Source organism: Leuresthes tenuis, unplaced genomic scaffold, assembly GCF_036924035.1.
Source record: "Leuresthes tenuis unplaced genomic scaffold, fLeuTen1.0.hap1 SCAF_23, whole genome shotgun sequence".
In the NCBI taxonomy this organism is placed as follows: Eukaryota; Metazoa; Chordata; class Actinopteri; order Atheriniformes; family Atherinopsidae; genus Leuresthes; species Leuresthes tenuis.
Window position 1 is genome coordinate 24,474,150 of NW_027325377.1, and position 19,310 is coordinate 24,493,459.

Below are 19,310 nucleotides of genomic sequence, written 5' to 3' on the forward strand. Positions count from 1 at the left end.
TGACTGCACAGCTGGCTCTGAGACGCACGCCGGATGCAAACTGCACAAAAAAAACAAAAACCCAAAGATTAAAGACCTCTTTAACTGTTTAAACAAATTAAACGGCATCAAAGCTCGTGACAAACAAGTTTTCCCTCATTCCTAATGAACATCTGACCAGTTATTTAGATTTATTCCCAGCGAATGCAAACAATGGCGAGAAAAGCAGTGAAACTGTGAGAAACAAATGTCTATGAGAGGAGATAAATGAGAAAGAAGCACTCAAACAAACATCTGAGCAGACTGAGACGCTTATGTTTGGATTTGATTCTTTGTATACTTTAAATATCATTACAAAATGTTGGATTTGCCATAATACATAACCAGGTATTCAGGCAAGTACTTTACCTTTAATAACCCATACTTAACCACTGACTTGTTAGCGAGCTAAATGCCCATTCATCCTGCTTCTAAAGGCACATTGTCCTGTTAAGAGTCCAGTTGGGTTGGAACCTACCAGAGCCAACACTGGGTTCATCCTGGACAGGTTAACAGACCAGCAACCATGTGTTCAAAGGACAGGAACCTCACTTCTAAGTACAGCAGCTTCTCACCTGATCAACAGTCAAGAATCTTAAATTTGCTGGTGCTGGCATGAAACTGGAAAAACAAAACAAGAGCTCATGTTGTACCACAAGCTGCATTTTCACAGACGAAATGCAGGTCATTAAAGCAGCTTAAACTAACATTTTTAGAGCAGGAAAATACAACTTGTTGCGTGTTGTAATGAACACAAACAGGATCATCACCTGACTGTCAAAATAATGCAAACATTAACAACTAAGTAGTTGTACTAAAGGTTTATTTTTTGTGAAATAATGCCTGAATGTCCCTTCAAAGACACTGTTTGAGGATGAGAGGTAATATGCATGTTTTAACTGCTTCTTTGAACACATCAACTGCTAGCTTACACCTTCAGACTTTCTTGGCCACCATATTTCTAAGTACATTTTTTTATGCCCCTATTACACATTTATGTTGACACTTTTCTTCCTGCAGGGTCATAGCAAACAACAAAAGCTAATGTTAGCTTAAATATGGTGTTAGCTAGCACAGTTGCTAATGCTAAATTTAATGTATTTAGAAAAGAAAAATCACACAGAGATTCAAATATAGATTGTATTCACAAACATAGTTTATAGCCGTTAACTTTCAGTGGTTCAGTATTTCCCAATAAAACTCCCCTATCGATTTAAACAGTAGTTAAGTAAACTACGCTGTTTACTTGCTAGCTAAAACAAATATATTAGCCTGAACGAATTCAGATCTTCTCCACCTTTGAGACAGACTTTGGTTGAATTTATGGAGCAGTATGGCAACATCTTAAAAACAAACAAACAAAAGAAAAAGAATTAAAATAAAAAAGTGCTTTTTCATTTTATTGGACGAGAAAGAAAGAAATTTCTTAGTTATTGAAGATAAGAACGGCAGGAACTGGGTTGGTGCTTTAAGGGAAAACTGGAGTGAAAGAAAGACATCTAATAAAGATTTAAAACTAAACCTAAAGAGGTATTTAATTTGAGATTTATTTATTTGCAATTTTTCACATGTCAAAGTTTTGTCAAACTAAGTTAACTGCTGATTTAATCGGATTTAGAAATGAATCTCTGTTTATGCTAGCTAACGTTAAAACCTTTTCAAAAAGATTAAAACTTTCATTAAAAGATAAACAGAGGTAAGCAGATAAGTGCAGTTGATAGAAATGCCTAATCTGCTTATGTTCCAATTAAAATGTATTAAAAACAACAAAGAAACCGGTTTCATAATTACCGCGTGTTCCTCTGATGCAAAAATGTGGAAATATTCTGTTTAATACTATCTGGTTTGCCGAAGCAATAACACAATGCTGCCGTCTCACAGCACATAAAATTGAAATGGCTGATAGAGGTGGTGATGACACGATATGTCAACAGGAAATAGAAAACAAGGCACACCACCTCATCTCTGTCTTGTGTGTCTCATTTCGATTTCACTGGCACTCAGAATCATGTCACTCCAAAAGGCAGGGGATTAGGAGGTGGCGGTTTGTAGTGCAGGGAGAAAGTGAATGCACACACAAACGTGCAGCGTGTGCATGCTCGTGTATTGATATACTGTCTGTGTGTGATCCAACAAAACATCTCCCTTCCCCTCCAGCAGCCTCTGAATGCAAAGAAGCGCCTCAACGTTGCCCAAGGATTTGTTAATTAGCTTGCCAACATCTGTCCTCTCAATGCAAGAAGGGAGAAGAATGCAAAAAAAATTACGCCCATCATCTGATCGCCACATTTCTTCAACAGCACCCACAACAACAGATGTCAACCACCCTCCACCTCCATAACAGAGAGGCAGGGGGAAAAAATGACATTTTATATATATATATGATGCCTCTTTAATTGATGTTAGCATTCTGTTGAATAATGCATGTGCTTCTTTGACTAAGGGCTGCACAGCAATAAATTGTGTATGTGTATTTGTGTGTGGGTGGGTGTGAAAGTGGGGGATACTGTCTACTTTGATGTGAAACTCATATCCCACATCTAATGTCCTGCACAGGCCGAATGGAATTGATAAAATGATCCATCCTGCTCTTACAGAATGATTATAGCTGTGATTAAGTTGTATGGGACAGACCTTACAGAAGATGAAGAAAGGGCAAGGTGTTCTCTCTCTATTCATTTCACCGCTGCTAGCTTTGGGTATGCAGCGCTCAATGTAGCCTCCCCAGACATTGACAAATGAAGTAATTACATTTATGTGAGTGTGTAGGATTGATTCATCAACCATTGCTTGCTACCAAAAGCTTCTGATTTAATTGGGGAGCTGGTGACACATGCATCTTCCTGTGATAACAGATCATTTTTTACCCTAAATTAAATCCCCCTCTAATATTTCTAAGGAATCCAGAACAGCTCTGAGTTGATGATATGCAGTTTGTTGCACATTAAACTCCCTGGCAATTATTCATAGCTTGAGAATTGGAAAACATATGTTGTTGTCTGTTAATTAGGGATATGACATGATACAAAATCTATAGAAATAACCAAACACTGATTTTTCAGTTGCACACACACACACTGGTAACATATCTTCAAAATATTTTCTGAAAACTTCCACTTTTGTGTCTCCAATCTGAATCTGAAGGATGATTCAAGGTTTCACGGTCATGTCGAGCAATGCAAGGCACTTAAGGTCAGTGTGGAAGGCTACTCTCTGGACCCTTTAACACACAGTAAATACCAATGAAAAGCTGTAAAAATGCTCCTTTTTAAAATCACGCAGAAGAACTATGTAAGTTTGGTCAGAAAAAAACAAATACACTAAAAAAGGCAGTTTTCAGACACAATTTCCCTGTTTTTGGACCTCTGACAGGGATTGTCCAACCTGTAGAGCAATTCCAGCTCAGTCTCATAATGTGTAATAAGCATGTTCCACATGTGTCACAACAACACAACGAGGTGATGTCAGACTGTAACAATGTGTTCATTAATATCTGAGCTAAACCACGTCCAAACCGACGACTGGTGACAGCACAATGTTGGGTCTGGCGTAGCAGTCCAGTCCCTCAAGGTATAAAAAAAGACCAACCAGATATGAGTCTGGCATGAATATCTGAAGTATAAAAATCCATGTATTGAAACCCCATGGATTGAGACATTCTCAACACAAATGGAAGTCTGAAGAGAAGAAATGGGTCTCTAAAAGTGATTTAAAGTGTTGGAGGTTGGGAGCAGCTCCAGGGTGGGGTGATAAGTTCTAGTTTAGAGCCTAGTTTCAGATACATGCAGGAGCAACTGGCTGGATGATCTCAGCTGTTCTGGGTAGAATGTAGAAATCAAGCCGCTTGGAGAGATTAGAGTTCAGAGAGTAGAGATCAGAGATAAAATGTAAGAATCAGTCCAGAAGTGAACGGGAAGCCAGTGGAAGGAGGACAATACTGAAGTGATGTGGTCCCTCTTTTACTTCCCTATCAGGACACTTTTGCATTAGCTGTAGGCAATGCATGGATGACTGGTTGATACCCACATGTTGTCATGAATCACCTTCTCTAAATTTTTGCAGGCAAGATGGGTCTTTAGTTTGGGTCTCAGGTGAAAGAAGCCAGACTTAACAACTGAGAAATCCTTTAGTTGAATTTAAAATCACTGTCAAAATAAACCTTAAAACTTTTCACAGAGTGGTGAATATAAGAGGCTGTATTTCTACAAATCTAATTAATACCCTGAGGGGGGAAGGACGCTCGTCCCTGGGACATCAGTATTTTATGCTGCTTTGTGAGACCATCACAGCTCCTCCTTCACCCCATTTAAGAATATATGGCAGAGGGATTTTGGATGTGAGTTTGGTGATGAACATATGGAATAAAATATGTCAGAATGTCTTTACATCATTGTCTTGTGATAAAGTTAGTGACACATGACCTACTTTATGTTTATGTTTCTGTATTTATCAGACGCTTTTATCCAAAGCGACTTACAAATGAAGATATAACAGCTTTATAAAGCTAACATTAAACTACATAGAAGGAACCCAGGAGTCCGACTCTGTCAGAGGGGACAGAGTAGAGATAGGGTGCAGGCATAGAAGGAAGTGCAGAAAGATAAAGTGCAGAGATAGAGGGGGTAGGGAAGTACAAGGTAAGTGCTGGGATAGGAGATGCTCTCTGAAGAGCTGGGTTTTCAGGAGCTTCCTGAAGATAGACAGGGACGCCCCTGTTCTGGTAGCGCTCGGTAGGTCATTCCACCATCGTGGGACGACACATGAACAGAGTTTGGATTGTCTTAGGCGTGGTGTAGGAGCTGCTAGACGACAATCCTGGGACCAACGGAGGGACCCAGTTGGGACAGAAGCCTTTGCAAGAGCATTCAAGTAGATGGAGCCGTTCCATTAAGCTCTTTGTAGCTAACATCAGGGACTTGAATCTGATGCTAAGGGCAGCCAGAGGAGCTCAATGAACAGAGGGGGGACGTGTTCTTTTAGGCTGATCCGAGACCAGACGCACCGCCGCGTTCTGGACCATCTGCAGAGGTTTCACAGGCTGGAGACCAGTTAGGAGACCAGTTAGGAAACCAGTTAGGAGACCAGTTAGGAAACCAGTTAGGAGACCAGTTAGGAAACCAGTCAGGAGACCAGTTAGGAGACCAGTTAGGAAACCAGTTAGGAGACCAGTTAGGAGACCAGTTAGGAGACCAGTTAGGAGACCAGTTAGGAGACCAGTCAGGAGACCAGTCAGGAGACCAGTTAGGAGACCAGTTAGGAGACCAGTTAGGAGACCAGTTAGGAGACCAGTTAGGAGAGCAGTTAGGAGACCAGTTAGGAAACCAGTTAGGAGACCAGTTAGGAAACCAGTCAGGAGACCAGTCAGGAGACCAGTTAGGAGACCAGTTAGGAGACCAGTCAGGAGACCAGTCAGGAGACCAGTTAGGAGACCAGTTAGGAGACCAGTTAGGAGACCAGTTAGGAGAGCGTTGCAGGAGTGAAGGTGGGAGATGACCATGTCCTGCAGCAGGAGCTGGGGGGCATGTTGGGTCAGGTATGGTCTGATCTTTCTTATGTTTAGTAATGCAAAGCGGCTGAACGAGTAACCGAGGTAACGTGATCTTTGAAGGTTAGTTGGTCATCAATCATGACACCCAAGTTTCTAGCAGCCTTTGATGGAGCCAGAGATAGGGATTCAAGTAAATTTTACTTTAAATAAAATGTTTCCTAATTCATCCCCAAGATGCTGTAAAACACATATAGGATAAAATATATAAAAGCTTTTCTGGAGGGCTGAACATGATCTGACTGTTAAAGCTGAGGAGAACCTGCTGGACTTTGTCACGGTTTATGTTCTGTTCCATGTCTCGTCTCCTCATTTCCTGTTTTATTTTGAAATCGCTGACCTTCTCCTCTCGTTTCAGGTATCTTGCCTTCCCTGATTCCCAAGTGTTTCCACCTGTTCCCCTTGGTCCCTCATGTGTTCAAATAGTTTCCCTTGTCTTGTGCCAGGATGTCGTCTCTATTTGAGCATCATTACCAGCCTTTTGTCTCAAGCCTTGATCCGTAGTTCCACGAGCCTGAAGCGAGTGACTCTCCTGCAGTGCTGCCTTGTTCTGTAAATTATTCTTATCCCTAGCCTTAGTTTATTTATTAACACGTTAAGTTTCACAGCCTTGTTTTTTCCTCCGTTTTCCTCCGTGATTTTTGTCGTAACCTTTCATAGTCGCCCCCGTTAAAGGAGAGTTTTAAGTTTATCGGTAAAGTTTCAAAGAGCCTCTGTTTGGTAAAGAGTCTTTTGTTTAAACCGCCTCATTAGGAGAGCTTGGCCTTTGTTTTGTTTAAGTGTTCATAGCTTTTCTGTTTACCTCCCAGTTTGGAGAGATTTATGTTTTGTAACTTTCATAGTTGCGCTCCTCCTCCGCTTAGTTACTGAGGAGAGCGTTTAAGTTTTCCACAGCCTTTCCTTTGCTCTGCGGGGAGATGGCCCTACCTTGCTGTGCTCTGTGTGCCGTCTTTAAATAATAAAAACCCTGTTGGAATCCAAACGACCCTGCGTCTGAGTCCTGAATCCCCCGGTAACTGGCAGACTTTACACCAACCAGGACACTGCATCCCACGTTCACAAAGAGGATCAACACAATATCCTGCATGCATCCTATTCAGCAGAGACCTCCATCACTTAATCTGTTCAAACAAACTGAATGAAACTTTAAGACTGGACTTAAACATCCATTTTAAAACATAAAGGGACATCTTCCTGAGGATATGGGGGCCGTTAATGGACCTCTGACACTCTTTACAGCAAGGCAGACAGAAGAGACCTATGAGCTTCGACCTTCGGTTTATTCATTTGATTCATTTATTTCATAAATATTTCTCTGCAATAGTATGTTTTTATTTTATTTTATTCTATTTTGCACTTCATCTGTTGTGTTGTACATGTTTAAAGGTTGAAAAGCAAATAAAAAGATAATTGGAAACCCACCGCCTCACGCCTTTTACACCTGTCAGAGTATGTTATAGTTGTGCAATGTCCCTTATTTTAATTAAAAATGAAGCCACGGTACAATTCACAAAAGTAAACAAAGACGTGAACTGTTATCTAACCTTTACGAATGTAATTTTACAATCTTTAATCATCATGTAACGGCTGCACATAATGGAAAACAGTTCAGAATATGAGGTCATATCTCAGTTTTGTCAACGCTATGGCCTGACAGGGCTTGATATTTGCAGCTGGAAAACAACAACTATGCCTGCAGTGACTTCCCTGATATCATTCAGCTGCTGTGTTTTAGTCCATCTGCCCAGAGCTGGTGCTTCAGCTCCACAGACTGTGCCTTTTTCAGGAAATAATGATGGATAATATTCTTGTTTTAGGCTTGAGATTTAATGGTGTTTTCTCTCGAGTCGTAATGTGTCATTTTCACAAATGGCACCACAATCAGACTTTTACACCACTTCAATGTATTCCCAGATGATACCCAACATGGAGGGAAACCAGGGGGAATTGTGAAGAAAAAGCATAAAATCAAAATAAACCACATTTAGCTTTTTTATCATATTATAGAGCTACAGCATTGTTTGCATTTAATGTGGGTTTTCACATGAAATAGAGTTCCCTAACGAGTGTAATATTGCACAAAAGGTTGGATAAAAGAATTCATAAAAGAGAGAATTTGCATGAATTTCACCAATTGTGCAATATCACGTACAGTATATTGTTGCCTATAGGGTCCCTGCTGAGAAGTCTTAATGAGCTCTTCAACCCTAAAGAGGCAGGCATAACTCGCATGTTCTGCTGTCAGGGTGACAATAGAAGGGTTTATCACTGCCAAAGGCTTAGAGGGAGAGACTGAGCGGCAGGCGGCGAGGAGACTGGGGGTGGAGGGAGGAAATACTTAACAGAAAGAAAGACTGAGATAGTAAGAGTGCATGAGAGAAATAACAAATCGCCTCCAGCCTGCCATGCATACATAACCGAGGCATGTTTCAGAATGTCTGGAAGTATCAGCTGGAATTACACTGCTGCAGCTCGCTGAGCACTTTCAGGCGACATTTCCAACTGTATCCCTCGCAGCGGTGCTACCCTTCTGTCCCACCCCTCTGCTTTCCGCTCTCTCTGCCTCTATTGTTGCATCTCCCATCCCTCCCTGAGACTGTGACAGAGGGGTAAAGAGGAAAAAGAGCAGACAGCAGGCGGCTTTTACACAGCAGAGCCCCCGGGCGGCTGATTGACAAAAGATGCTTAACATGCACAAACCACAGCAGAGAATTTGTCCATATTTCTAGTTAAAACATGTGTGGAATTAGCTTTTGCTGGGAAGCGTAATGAGCCACACCATGAAGCATTTAGATTTCATGGTTTTTTGGGTGTGAGGTGCAACATCTTGAGTGTTCAGGATCAACTTGTGTTTACTGGAAGTAAAGCTGGTTAAAATCAGCTGATGAGTTATTACAGACTAAACTGTGCACTTTTAGGCTGAGAATACACCCAATATGTCTGATGATCAGGTTAATAGCTATTAGTTACTGTTAGGAAGATCTCTTGATCATGATGTGTTACTTTTTGCATGCAACCGGCCACAAACAAAAGGAAAAATGCTGATTTGCACCGTGGCCTCACAGCGAGAGGGTTCCTGGTTTGGATCCCAGCTCAGGCCTTTCTGTGTGCAGTTTGCATGTTCTCTCCGTGCACGTGTGGCTTCCTCCCACCATCCAAAAACACGCATTTTGGGTTAATGTTGATTCTAAACTGTCCATGACTGAAGAACAACCTTAAATTAGATTAAGCTGATACAGAAAATGGATGCACGGACCTATCAGGGATGTTAGCGCGATGCTAATACCTTCCCTAACATATTGATAATTGATATTAGAGGGGAAAACCAAGGTTTCAATAAAAATATGCAACACATTCTTTGTGTTAACTAACCTCCACAGAGTGGTTCCCGGCAGCTGCAGGTGGTCAGCGCTGCACGGCGGAGCTACTGCTGCCGGTAGAGTGAAGGGAGGAGTCTGAGAGGGGTGGCTAGGTCTTTTAAACTTTCCATCCCAGCTCTTTTACTTGTGCTTATCTTAGTTATGCACATGCCCTATGATAGGAAGTTTAAAGGGCAGAAAGCGTGCACAGGAGCGGGCATCATCTGCAACAATCAAGTGAGGTCAGAACAATGTTTATAGGTTTTAGACATTTTAAAGAAAGACTATCAGACTGTGGTAATATTTAGAAATAAAGAGCATTTATCCTGAACTTTTGAGGCACTAATTATCACCCACAGCGCAGAGTTGGTGGATCAAGAAGGCTGCTCTTTGTACCGAGTACGGTCCATGCAACAACACTGTCACCAGGCAGAAGAACCAACCAAATTTAGAAAAAGTACATCTATCAAATAAAGATCGTGTAGTGAGAGTGCGTTAAAGCTCCAAGGAAGCTTTAACACACTCTCAAGAAGCTAAAGCTGCAACAGTTCAGCTCAGCCACTTATTTCATCTGACTGCCTCATCTCTTTTCAGGCAGAAACATCCTCCTGTGTTTTCTGTCATACCATTAGTCCTTCCTGCTGTTGCAGTGTGAAATCAGGCTTATCCACTCAGAGGCTTTAAAATCTTAACTTATTTTCCAACATTCCCACAGCTAAAGGAAACTTTGGAGGGGCACTTTACAGAGTTTTTAAGCTCAGATGAGACTGTTGTCGAGCTTCTCTTCTGTCTCAAACATCTGTCGGACTGGATGGTGGAGATCTGAATGCAAACCTGACTGTTGGCTTTGAATAGAGGATAATACGTCACAACCCATTCATTTTCAGGTCTTTGGATCTGAAACAACACTTTAAACTGTTAACAAATGAGCAATATGACCCAAACAATTAGCAAAGCTTGTTTAAATAGTCAAATATTAAAGAAGTAAGTGACGACAGTCTTGAACAGACTACACAAGTGGTTCATATCTTTAATAGTGTTGAATATCATCCAGTTAAATATCCACTTGACATTTCCAGACAATTTCATCTTAAACTTCTCGTGCACTGCAGAGTGTGCCCTTTTCTGCACCGGTGTGCTTCGTATAAACCAACCAACACTGGGAACTGGGCGGGTTAACGGTGGTTAATTACTCACCTGAAGCCTGGTTAAGTTCAATAACTTTTCCTGCCTCAGATCAGTTTTCTAAGTTTGGTTAATCTCATCCTTTGGATCCATGTTTGGAATTCTAGTCTTGATTCTGTTTTTCTGGTGCATCTTAATTGGCTTTAATTCATTGTTATGTTACCAGCTGCTGCCTGTGTGTCATTACCTCCTTCAGTATATATCCCCTCGAGTTTTTGGTTCTCGTTTGCAGGATCCTCTCTTTTGGATTTAGCTGGATTTTTGGTCATTTGACTCCCTGCCTCGACATTGTTGTTCTAAGTTTTATCGAGGACTGTATTTTCATGCATTTGGGTTAACGTAAAAGTGCATCAAAGCAACCTGGTTAGGTTAAGAAAAAGACTGATTTAGATAATAAAATGCCAGATATCAATGAAGAGGGACTTTCTTCCAAGTCTGCGTTGGAAGAAACTGTTCAGAACAAGAAAAATGAAAATGCTGTGCTGGCCAATAATCAGATTTAACATGCTACGAGCCATAAACAGCAGAAATAGAAGATATGAAATGTAGAAATTCATTGTCACGGGTGCACTGGAGGAAAATGGGGAGGTTTTGGATCTATATACATTTGCATAATTTAACTACCCTGTATAATTTATTTATGTATTCAGAAATACATTTGACTTATCCGATTAGAGATATTTGCTGCTTCTGAGGCTCCATATGTACCTCTGGAAATATTGAGGTTACTGCCTAAGTCGTAGGCACAGTGGTTGTTTTTCCCATTAAAACAGGAAGCCCTCCTCATCCACTGGGCTATGCAGGGTCTCAAATCAAATCTTTACTGTATATCCCTTATGCTCTCTGCAACAGCAACTGCAAATCATTTCTTCGTTTCTGCATCCCAAAATGGTTGTTGGAGCAGCAGCAAGCTACGCTAAAAGATAAATGATGGCAAGCGCGTTGTAATTTCCATATCAATCATGAAATGTGTCAGCAGCTTAAGTTGGAGTAGAAGGAGTAAAGGATAAGAAAATCTGTGTTTTTGTTATGAAAACACTCCACCGAGTGGAGAGGACTCAAACCGAGGGCAACATAATGCACCCCGGGGCACGGAGCCAAGCTGACTGAACAGGTGTCTGACTGACTGACAGTCACTCAAACTGGTCCAGAATCTCAACAGTCTCTGACATGTGGGCGCAGACAGGCTGCAGCTGTCGTTTAGGCCATAAATGTCCAGGAGATTTAGCATCCGGCAACATTAACATTGAATCGTGGCTGTCAGCGTGTACGTCACCAGGAGCTGATGTGGAGATGGTGCGGCTGACGAGCTGGCAAGACGTGAAGGAAGGGAGGATAAAAGAGTGGAGGAAAGGAATGAGAGGAGGCCCTTGAGGCCACATAACAAGTTCTCAAGAGTTGGGCTGGCAAAACTTTGCGCCGGTGTTATCTTGTTAAGTGCAGGAGTCATTGAAGGACACCAGACAATTGATTGAACGGAGTTGACTTGAGCACAATTTCCTCCTCATGGCGACATGCATCAACCAGGCCGCGGGTGCCTATATTCTGCAGCTTAACTACCTCTCAGGCCTCCCGCTGTGACAAATGGCTTCTGTCTCCTCTAATGTAATATTTGTTTCTACTTCTGAGAGCATCCCTGCTACTCTGCGGCATGTCGTCTGCCGACTGCTTCATTGTGTTAGCCGACTTCATTCCCCCAACCGGCTGTCAATTGGTGGACCGTCTGTCTGTCTTTTGTCTCATTGCCTGCGCAGTCCTTTTTTTCCTCTACCAGGATCCTTCCACTGCTCCCTCAGCAACCTCCTGCTCCGTCTTTCTCCCACTCTGATTTCTCCATCTCCCCCAGCGCTCCGTCTCCATCGCTTTTCTCTCTCTGGCTCCTTCATTCTCAGTGCCTCTCTGCTGCTTCTTTTCCTCCCTGCACCTCCACTCTCCCCCTTTTCCGCCTCTCCACTTTGCCGCCATGTCTTTGCTCCAGATGCTAGCTGTCTCAGCTCCATGGGCTGCGTCTCGGTGATGGGCCCCTGCAGGAATTCAAAGCACCATTCTGGCATTTTCTTCCAAGCAATTGCTTTTTGCAGTAATAAAGGCGGAGTAGCTTTAGCATCTCCCTCTGAATGGGCTTACTTGCCTTGGGCAAAAACAAGTGCACATCCGTGAATCCTCTGGAGGCAGGAAAAAAGTCTCCGTCCACATTCAGACCCAATTAAGCCGTCTCACCCAATTTGCAGGATTGGTTTCAAAAACTCACCATTAATCAAAAGCTTTCAGAGAAGCTCCTGAATTTTAAATTCCTTGTTTGTATTTTTTCCCCAACAGGAGAACTCCCACTTATACTGTCATCGTAGAGCTACATACGTCTCCCACTTCGTTTACTGTGACCTGTTGAGCCCTGCAGTCATACACCACTTATGATATGATATGTAAATATTATACACACAGTTTTATTGGTAATTAAAGTCACATTGACAGCAAATTAATTCACAACAGGACACGGAGCATTTAAGGTGCAATTAGCCATGGAAGCTGCTACCGTGATACTTTGCCTAACTGCAAACTCCAAACACTCTGCAATTTGTTTTCACATTAAGTAAATGTCACGGCATATTAGCATGCCATTACGGCGTCCATTTTTGTCTTTCCTTTTTTTAAACACAGCAATGTTCAGGTGGTGGAAGGGAGGACGAAATCAGTAACACATTCATCTGTAAACAGCGTCAGTCCTGCGTTCCGCTTCCACGATCATGCAAAAAAAAACACGTTTTAACCTAACGTACCTGCTATGAATGCTTTTACCAACAAGCAGAGGGTCAGATAGCATCACAGGAAGGAGAGGCACTGAGTGTTATTGCGTTTGCTTTCCCCACTCGGCTGAACTCAGATAGTCAGCTAAAAGGCCAATACTCATTGATTCAGTGAGAGGCTTTGGGAGAACAGTGCATCTGTAATTTCTAAATAATTCTCTTTGACTGTTGTGTTTTGATGTAAAACAAGAGTGCTGTGCTCAGTTTTACAGAGAAGGCAGCTCTGCTGCTTCTACTCAGCATAACTGACACTTGTTACTGAACACGATAAGACCTTGTTTCAATTTTCCCCTCAGCCCCACCTCACAATGGTTTTCACCATTTCCCAAGTAAAGTTTCAACCACTAGCTGTTGCAATTCCCTCCTGAAGGGCCTCTGCTTACTATGAATACACTACAGATATGTGCCAGAGAGCAGCACTGGGATTGGGATGCAAATCATGCACGAGCAGTCAGTTTCAATGTTGCTGTAGTAGGTCAAAAAATAAAGTGTGGATGCTAGTGTGACACCAGCTCTGGAATTTAGCTAGCTCTAACCACAATGTTGGAGTCAACAAATGAAGCTAACAATAAGCAAAGGCAAATGTGTCTCATTTCTGAACAACTTTCAGAATAAGTTTAACACATTAAATCAAAGATTTGTACAGTATGGTATGCTAACATGCTCACAGAGACATTGCTAACATCTTGAATGTGAGCACTAATATATTATCCCGTTAGCATGCTAACACCAGCTAATCAGCGCTAAACAAAATGTACAGCTAATGGAAGCTAATGGAAGACATAATGTCTTCCAACAATCCTCAGCTGTTGATCTGAATGATCAACAGACCAGCTCTGCCCTCCTGAGAGTCAAACTTCCACTTAGGCAGACCTGCTTTTGTGAATTTAAGAAGTTAATAAAGAAATTAGCTGATTTAAACACATGATTTCATCATGACTATGTGGCAATGTGCAGCCCAAAGGGTACAAGCAGTTTTTTATTAGGACTTATCAGATCATGGATGCCATTGCTTGGCAGCAAAGGCCAAAAGTACCAGCAGCAAGCCCATCAACAAGCACTTCTGACAGTCTAAATTGTGCTTATTTCCATATGACAAGCCCAGCGATGAGCTGACTGGAGTCTTTCAGTACAAACAAAAACAAAACACCGCCTGTGGCCACGTTGCTGTCTCCCACTTTATGTCAATGGGTTCCTGCACGCACAAGCCCATTGCTTCTTAATATTTCATCCTCTAAGGCACCAAATGCTTTATATTAGTTCCCAGCCTTATTAAACTTGACGATTTTCATCTGCAGCTTGGTCTTTGCAGAGTACAAGCAAATGACAGAGCCCCGTTTCAAAGGATACTCATCAAGGCCTTTAAATTTTCAAAGCTCCCCTTTATAAAGCAGTTAAAATATAGATGCGATCTCTGACCCCATTTCCCGCCGTCCACAATGCAGCTCTTTGCTTTCTCAGTGGAAAACTCAACAAGTTGACTCCTTTTATGGATTTACATCCCCAGGCCATCGGCAGCCCTTTCAGCTGCTTCTCGACAGCAGCTCCACTCTCCGTCTCCCTCCCAGCAGAAGAAGAGGCTTCGGGCTACACTGAAAATAGGAGAAGATATTCCAACATGCACGTGCATTTACCAACAAGTTCTTGTGGGTTTCTTTTTTTTTTTGAGGTCAGTCGAGTCCTTTCTCCTCAGCTGGTGAATCAGCTTCAGAAGAGATTATGTATACACACACGTGTGTGTGTACGTGCCCGTCAACCTATGTGTGATTATGTGTTTTGAAGTGTACAGGCGACAGGAAGAGGCGCCCGGGCGCAACACGCCATTTCTTCTCTGTGGATGCCCTGAAGCTGCCGTTCTCAGTAACAGTCAACCATCTATTGATTCGGCTGCAGAACTATAGCAGCTCATAAACAAACAGGCAGGAAACACAGGAGACCATGCTGGGAATGACTTTAAGTGGCAGCAGAGAGCTTTTGTCCCTGACAGCAGCAGAAAACCTTCAATTGTGTGCGTTTCAGCATCGTTAAAATCTATAACCTCGCAGGGTGATGCTCATGGATGGGTATAAGTATGGGTAGGTCTGTGATAGACTGACTTTTCTCCTCTCCGTGCTTTGACTTGCCTGTGCACATCATCACAGCCGAGACTGGAATGAATCAGCAATTGTTGGAGGTCTAAGAGGAAAAGAGTTTGGCTTCACCTCACTCCCTCTGCACCCTCCCCTCCATTTTCTCTCCTCGTTACTCTATCCTCCCTCATTCTCCTCCTCATTCCCTCTGTTTGCAGTTCAGACCCGAACCGCAGCCGCTCTACAGTCCTCAGCTATCCCGAGCTAAGATTAGCATACTGATTAGCTACCCTTGCAGGCTCTCTCATCCGCCTTTCTCTGAGCTCATGTGCAGGGCTACAGCCTCATGAATACATAATTGCTCCGTCTGCAAACAAAACCGAGGCTGAGAGCTTCCAGAGGAGGGAGCTAGTGCACAGACGACAGCGTTGTTGATGTTGGTTTCTGTAATCAGAGCGTACTGGAGCGTTTTGTTGTGATTACACTTTCCAAAAGCACTCTTATGTTATGAACACTTCAGCTGCTGGGTTGCTGTATTTTATGTCTATGTGTTTTTTAGCACTACCCTCTTTCAACCTCAGCTCTTTTTTTTTTTTTAAACCCCCCCATCCCTTTCATCAGTCCTTTTCCTTCTTCCAGCACATCACTCCTCCGATCTTTCCCTCCTCACATCCCTCGCTTGTCTCATCAAGACTCGAGTGCGGATGTCAAACCACCTCCTGCTCACCCCTTCTTCTTGTCCTCCCTCCCATCCCTCCCTCCTCTTTTCAATCTCTTCCTCTCAGAAAGGCCTGAGTGAGGACGGCAGCTCCTGTTAAGTTGGATGTTGATTCTGGGTGACAGGCACCATATGAGTCATGGTCATAATGACAGGGCCTCCCCTCAACTCCACCTCATGCCTGTACAACACAACAGCACCGCAAGCTAAAATGGCACGAGGTATAAATAACAGTCCTGCAGCTTAACACTTCAGGAGTCAATCAGAATAGTAAGAAGTGCAATTTACAGCACAACACAAATACAGTGTGAGGAGAATAAAAGCCCAAGTTTACCATCTGTTTACATACAGTATGTGGACATGTATATGACTGAATGTGCAGACATCCCCGCGGTTCACTCCTTAGGTACATACAGAATGTGATATGCTGTAATAGAAGTAAAAATCAACAAGTGACCAGCAGAAAATTAATTTGTAACCGATTTTTTTTATCCTCGGTGTTAAACCGACCTCAGATTATCTTCCAGATTAATCCAGTAACCAACAGAAGCAACGATTAGCTGTAGCCATGAAGATTTTATTCTGTGAACCAACTTCTAATGTGAGCAAAGAACAAAAAATGGAAAATATGAACCTCTTTTTTTGGCAAAGAGAAGAAACAGACTGCATGAAGTGGTCAGCTGAGCTCAGAACAAACACTTCCGAAAACATGTGAAAGAGAGGAAATAAATGAAAAGACAGTTTGTACAAAAAGAAAGAGACATGAAATAGCTGAGCAGAAAATGGAGATGGAGGATGTACAAAAACACTGAAGGGGCATCAAAGGTTGTGAGAGCAAAGCCGAGGGTAGAGAGATCCAGGAAAACAGAGACAGCAGAGATGAAAACGGAAAAGAAGAAAGAAAACGTTCACAGTTGTCAGATGTACTGAGCTGCAGATTCAAAGATTCAGAAATATATTCACGCAAAAAGAAAAAAAAATCAAAAGAGCAAAAAAGGAGGAAACAACAAAAAGGCCTCGGTGTCACACTGAAGGCAGAAAAAAACAGAAAGATGAGATATTTTGTTATTCTGCATCACCGGACAAATGAAACTTTGGGCACAAAAACTTGGGCGAGGAGGCGATGAAACAGGAAAATATAAATCCAAGAGTCAAAACCGCTCCGATTATGAAGTTCCAGAAGGAATACGTGTCGCTAGGTAGGAGGTCGAGGTCTAAAAGACTGCTGACCGAAACAAACATCCAAGCACCATTGATTGGACACAAGCAGAAGATCAATCGACATGGCCGAAGGCACCATAAAAGAGGAAAGGAAACTAGCCCTCCCTCCTTCTCTGGAAGCTTTCCTTCTATTCCTTCTCATAAAGCAGCCCTTCCCTCCCCATTGATTAACCTGGAATCAGTGTGATTACAAAGCAAAACTCAGTCATCTGTCCACTGTAAAAAGAAGATGACAGAAGAACTCTGCCAAAAGATCATCTGATGAATCTGTTCATTTCTATAAAAAATGCTCAAGAACAAGATGATTATATTAATCACCAGCTCAGCCGTTCATTTATTTATTTTTTAATGGGCTTATCATGGCTATCGCATACAGCCTCCGTTTTTCACACATAGCAGACCGAGGTGCACAGAGCCAGCTGGATTTCTGAGTCAGATGCAGTTGGAGACAAGAAGGTGTAATGCAGAGCTGGGTGGGGGGGGGGGCACTGAAATTACTGAACAACTTAACAAGGCTTTCTGTTACTTTTAAAAGGGTCTGATTTACACCTTAAGCCTCTGTTTGGTGCAGAGACAGCATGACTGATCCCTGACAGTCTGATTTCAGTGGGTTACCATGCAGGAAGGTGATGTGTGTGGGAATTAAAGAGCGCCACGAGAGACCTAATTAGGCCTCTGACACACTCAAGTTAATCCTCCTATCCTGTGAAAAGTGCTTCCACCTGACAATGTGGCGCATTTTCCACTCATGCGGGTCCTCAGTGGGTAAAAGTGCCCTCTCATCCCCGCCTGTGTGTTTGCATAAGTGAGAGCAGGAAGAAAAACACTAAGAGAGTGCGCGTGTGTGCACGCACAGTTGGGAGTCCCATGCGTTTTCCAATAACTGTTGAGAGAGGAGGGGGTCAAAAATGACACCTCGACTACTACTGAGATCAATACGCTGAGAGCGGCTGCCAGCATCACTGGCGTGATTTTGATGTCAAAGCGTGCCCACATGACACGGTCACCCACTGCGCACTAACGTGCCACGGTGTGCGCGCGTGTGTGTGCGTGTGTGTGGCCAGAAAATGAGCGGCGGGACTTACCGCAGTAAAGGAGCAGCAGCGCTGTCAGAAGCACAACAGCCCAGAAAGTTGACGACATCGGCCAGCGAGCGGCATCTGTGCGTCTTCCCAACCTGGACACCGGAGCCATTGAAGAAACGGAGACTTTCCTCCTCACAAACAGAAATTAAAAAAAAAAAGAAAAGAAAAATTTCACAATCCAACTCGGCTTCTCACGACACTGATATTTCCGCGTGTAATCCCACAAAAAGGCATGCCGAGATCGAGCGACTGACGGAGAAGCGGTCACTGAATCCTCTGGTCGTCAGGCTGCCGGTGCGCAAAAGAAAAGGTCACATCTTTCTCAGGAAAACCCTGCTGAGAAACAACGCGTGCTTTTTAGGCGGTCAAAAACACAAGTTGGGCAACGTTCCCTTAGTTGTTCCAAAGTATGACGGTCCTACTTCAATAAAAGGAGGCGCAGTGCGCTGGTGCCTGAAGAGACAGTCCACTTAATGCTCAAAGTGTTCAATCATCTGTACCGCAGCGTCGTAAAAGCTCATTTCACCTGTGGTCGGTTTCCACGCGTCTCCTTCGCCTCAGCATTCGGACAACGCAGTTAGAAACCGGGGCACGGGGGGGGGGAGAAAAAGACAAAAAAATAAACTGGATAATATGAAATCCGGTGAATAAACGCCAGCGCGGATGGAGGTGGATTGGTCGTATAATGAGGAGAGGGGGGAGGTAGGGGAGGAGAGGGGGAGGGGGGGGGGGGACTCCTTCAATCTGACGGGTTTGGCACGAAGTAGATGAAGATCACAGCATGGTTGCAGGAGCAAACGGAGGGTGGAGAATAAATGGGTAGAGACAGAGACTGTGGGAGAGGGAAAAAAGCGCACCGTGCGAAAAGTGAAACATTCAGATAATCAATACTACGTCAGCAATAAGTCGCGCGAGGCTTACAGAAATCACAAGAAATTCGAGCTGTAGCGCAAAAGAAACCAACTTACCTCAATGTAGCCTATTGGCAAATATCCCGGTGTGTAATAAATTGATCACAATCGACAGTGAATGGGTGATATTTTCCCAACCAAGAAGAGATGCTGCTCAAACACTGCGCGTGTGCATTGTGAGCTTTAATTCGCACCAAATGCAACTTATTCCCCTCTCTGGATCAACTGAAGCGTGTTTCCAGTCATTTTTACCGACATAAGGTGAATTCAGAGATGTAAATGAACGTTTAAACACATCTACACGAACAATAACTTCCTTCTGAAATGGATTTTATTGCCATCTTGAGCCCAATTCGTGTTACCAACGTGGATCGACCCCCAGTCACAGAAAAGCA

General features: G+C 43.0%; 1 protein-coding gene across 2 annotated transcripts in view; it reads right to left on the reverse strand.

Moving 5' to 3' along the window:
- LOC140283173 (chemokine-like protein TAFA-5) overlaps window positions 1-18,823 on the reverse strand; it is a 127,523-nt gene extending 108,700 nt beyond the window's left edge. For both annotated transcript variants that reach the window (XM_072377864.1, XM_072377863.1), the window contains exon 1: window positions 18,005-18,823. In XM_072377864.1, coding sequence (XP_072233965.1) covers window positions 18,005-18,113 — 109 coding nt within the window. In that variant the 5' untranslated portion in view covers window positions 18,114-18,823. The remainder of the gene's footprint in view (window positions 1-18,004) is intronic.
- Between the last annotated feature and the right edge of the window lie 487 nt (window positions 18,824-19,310).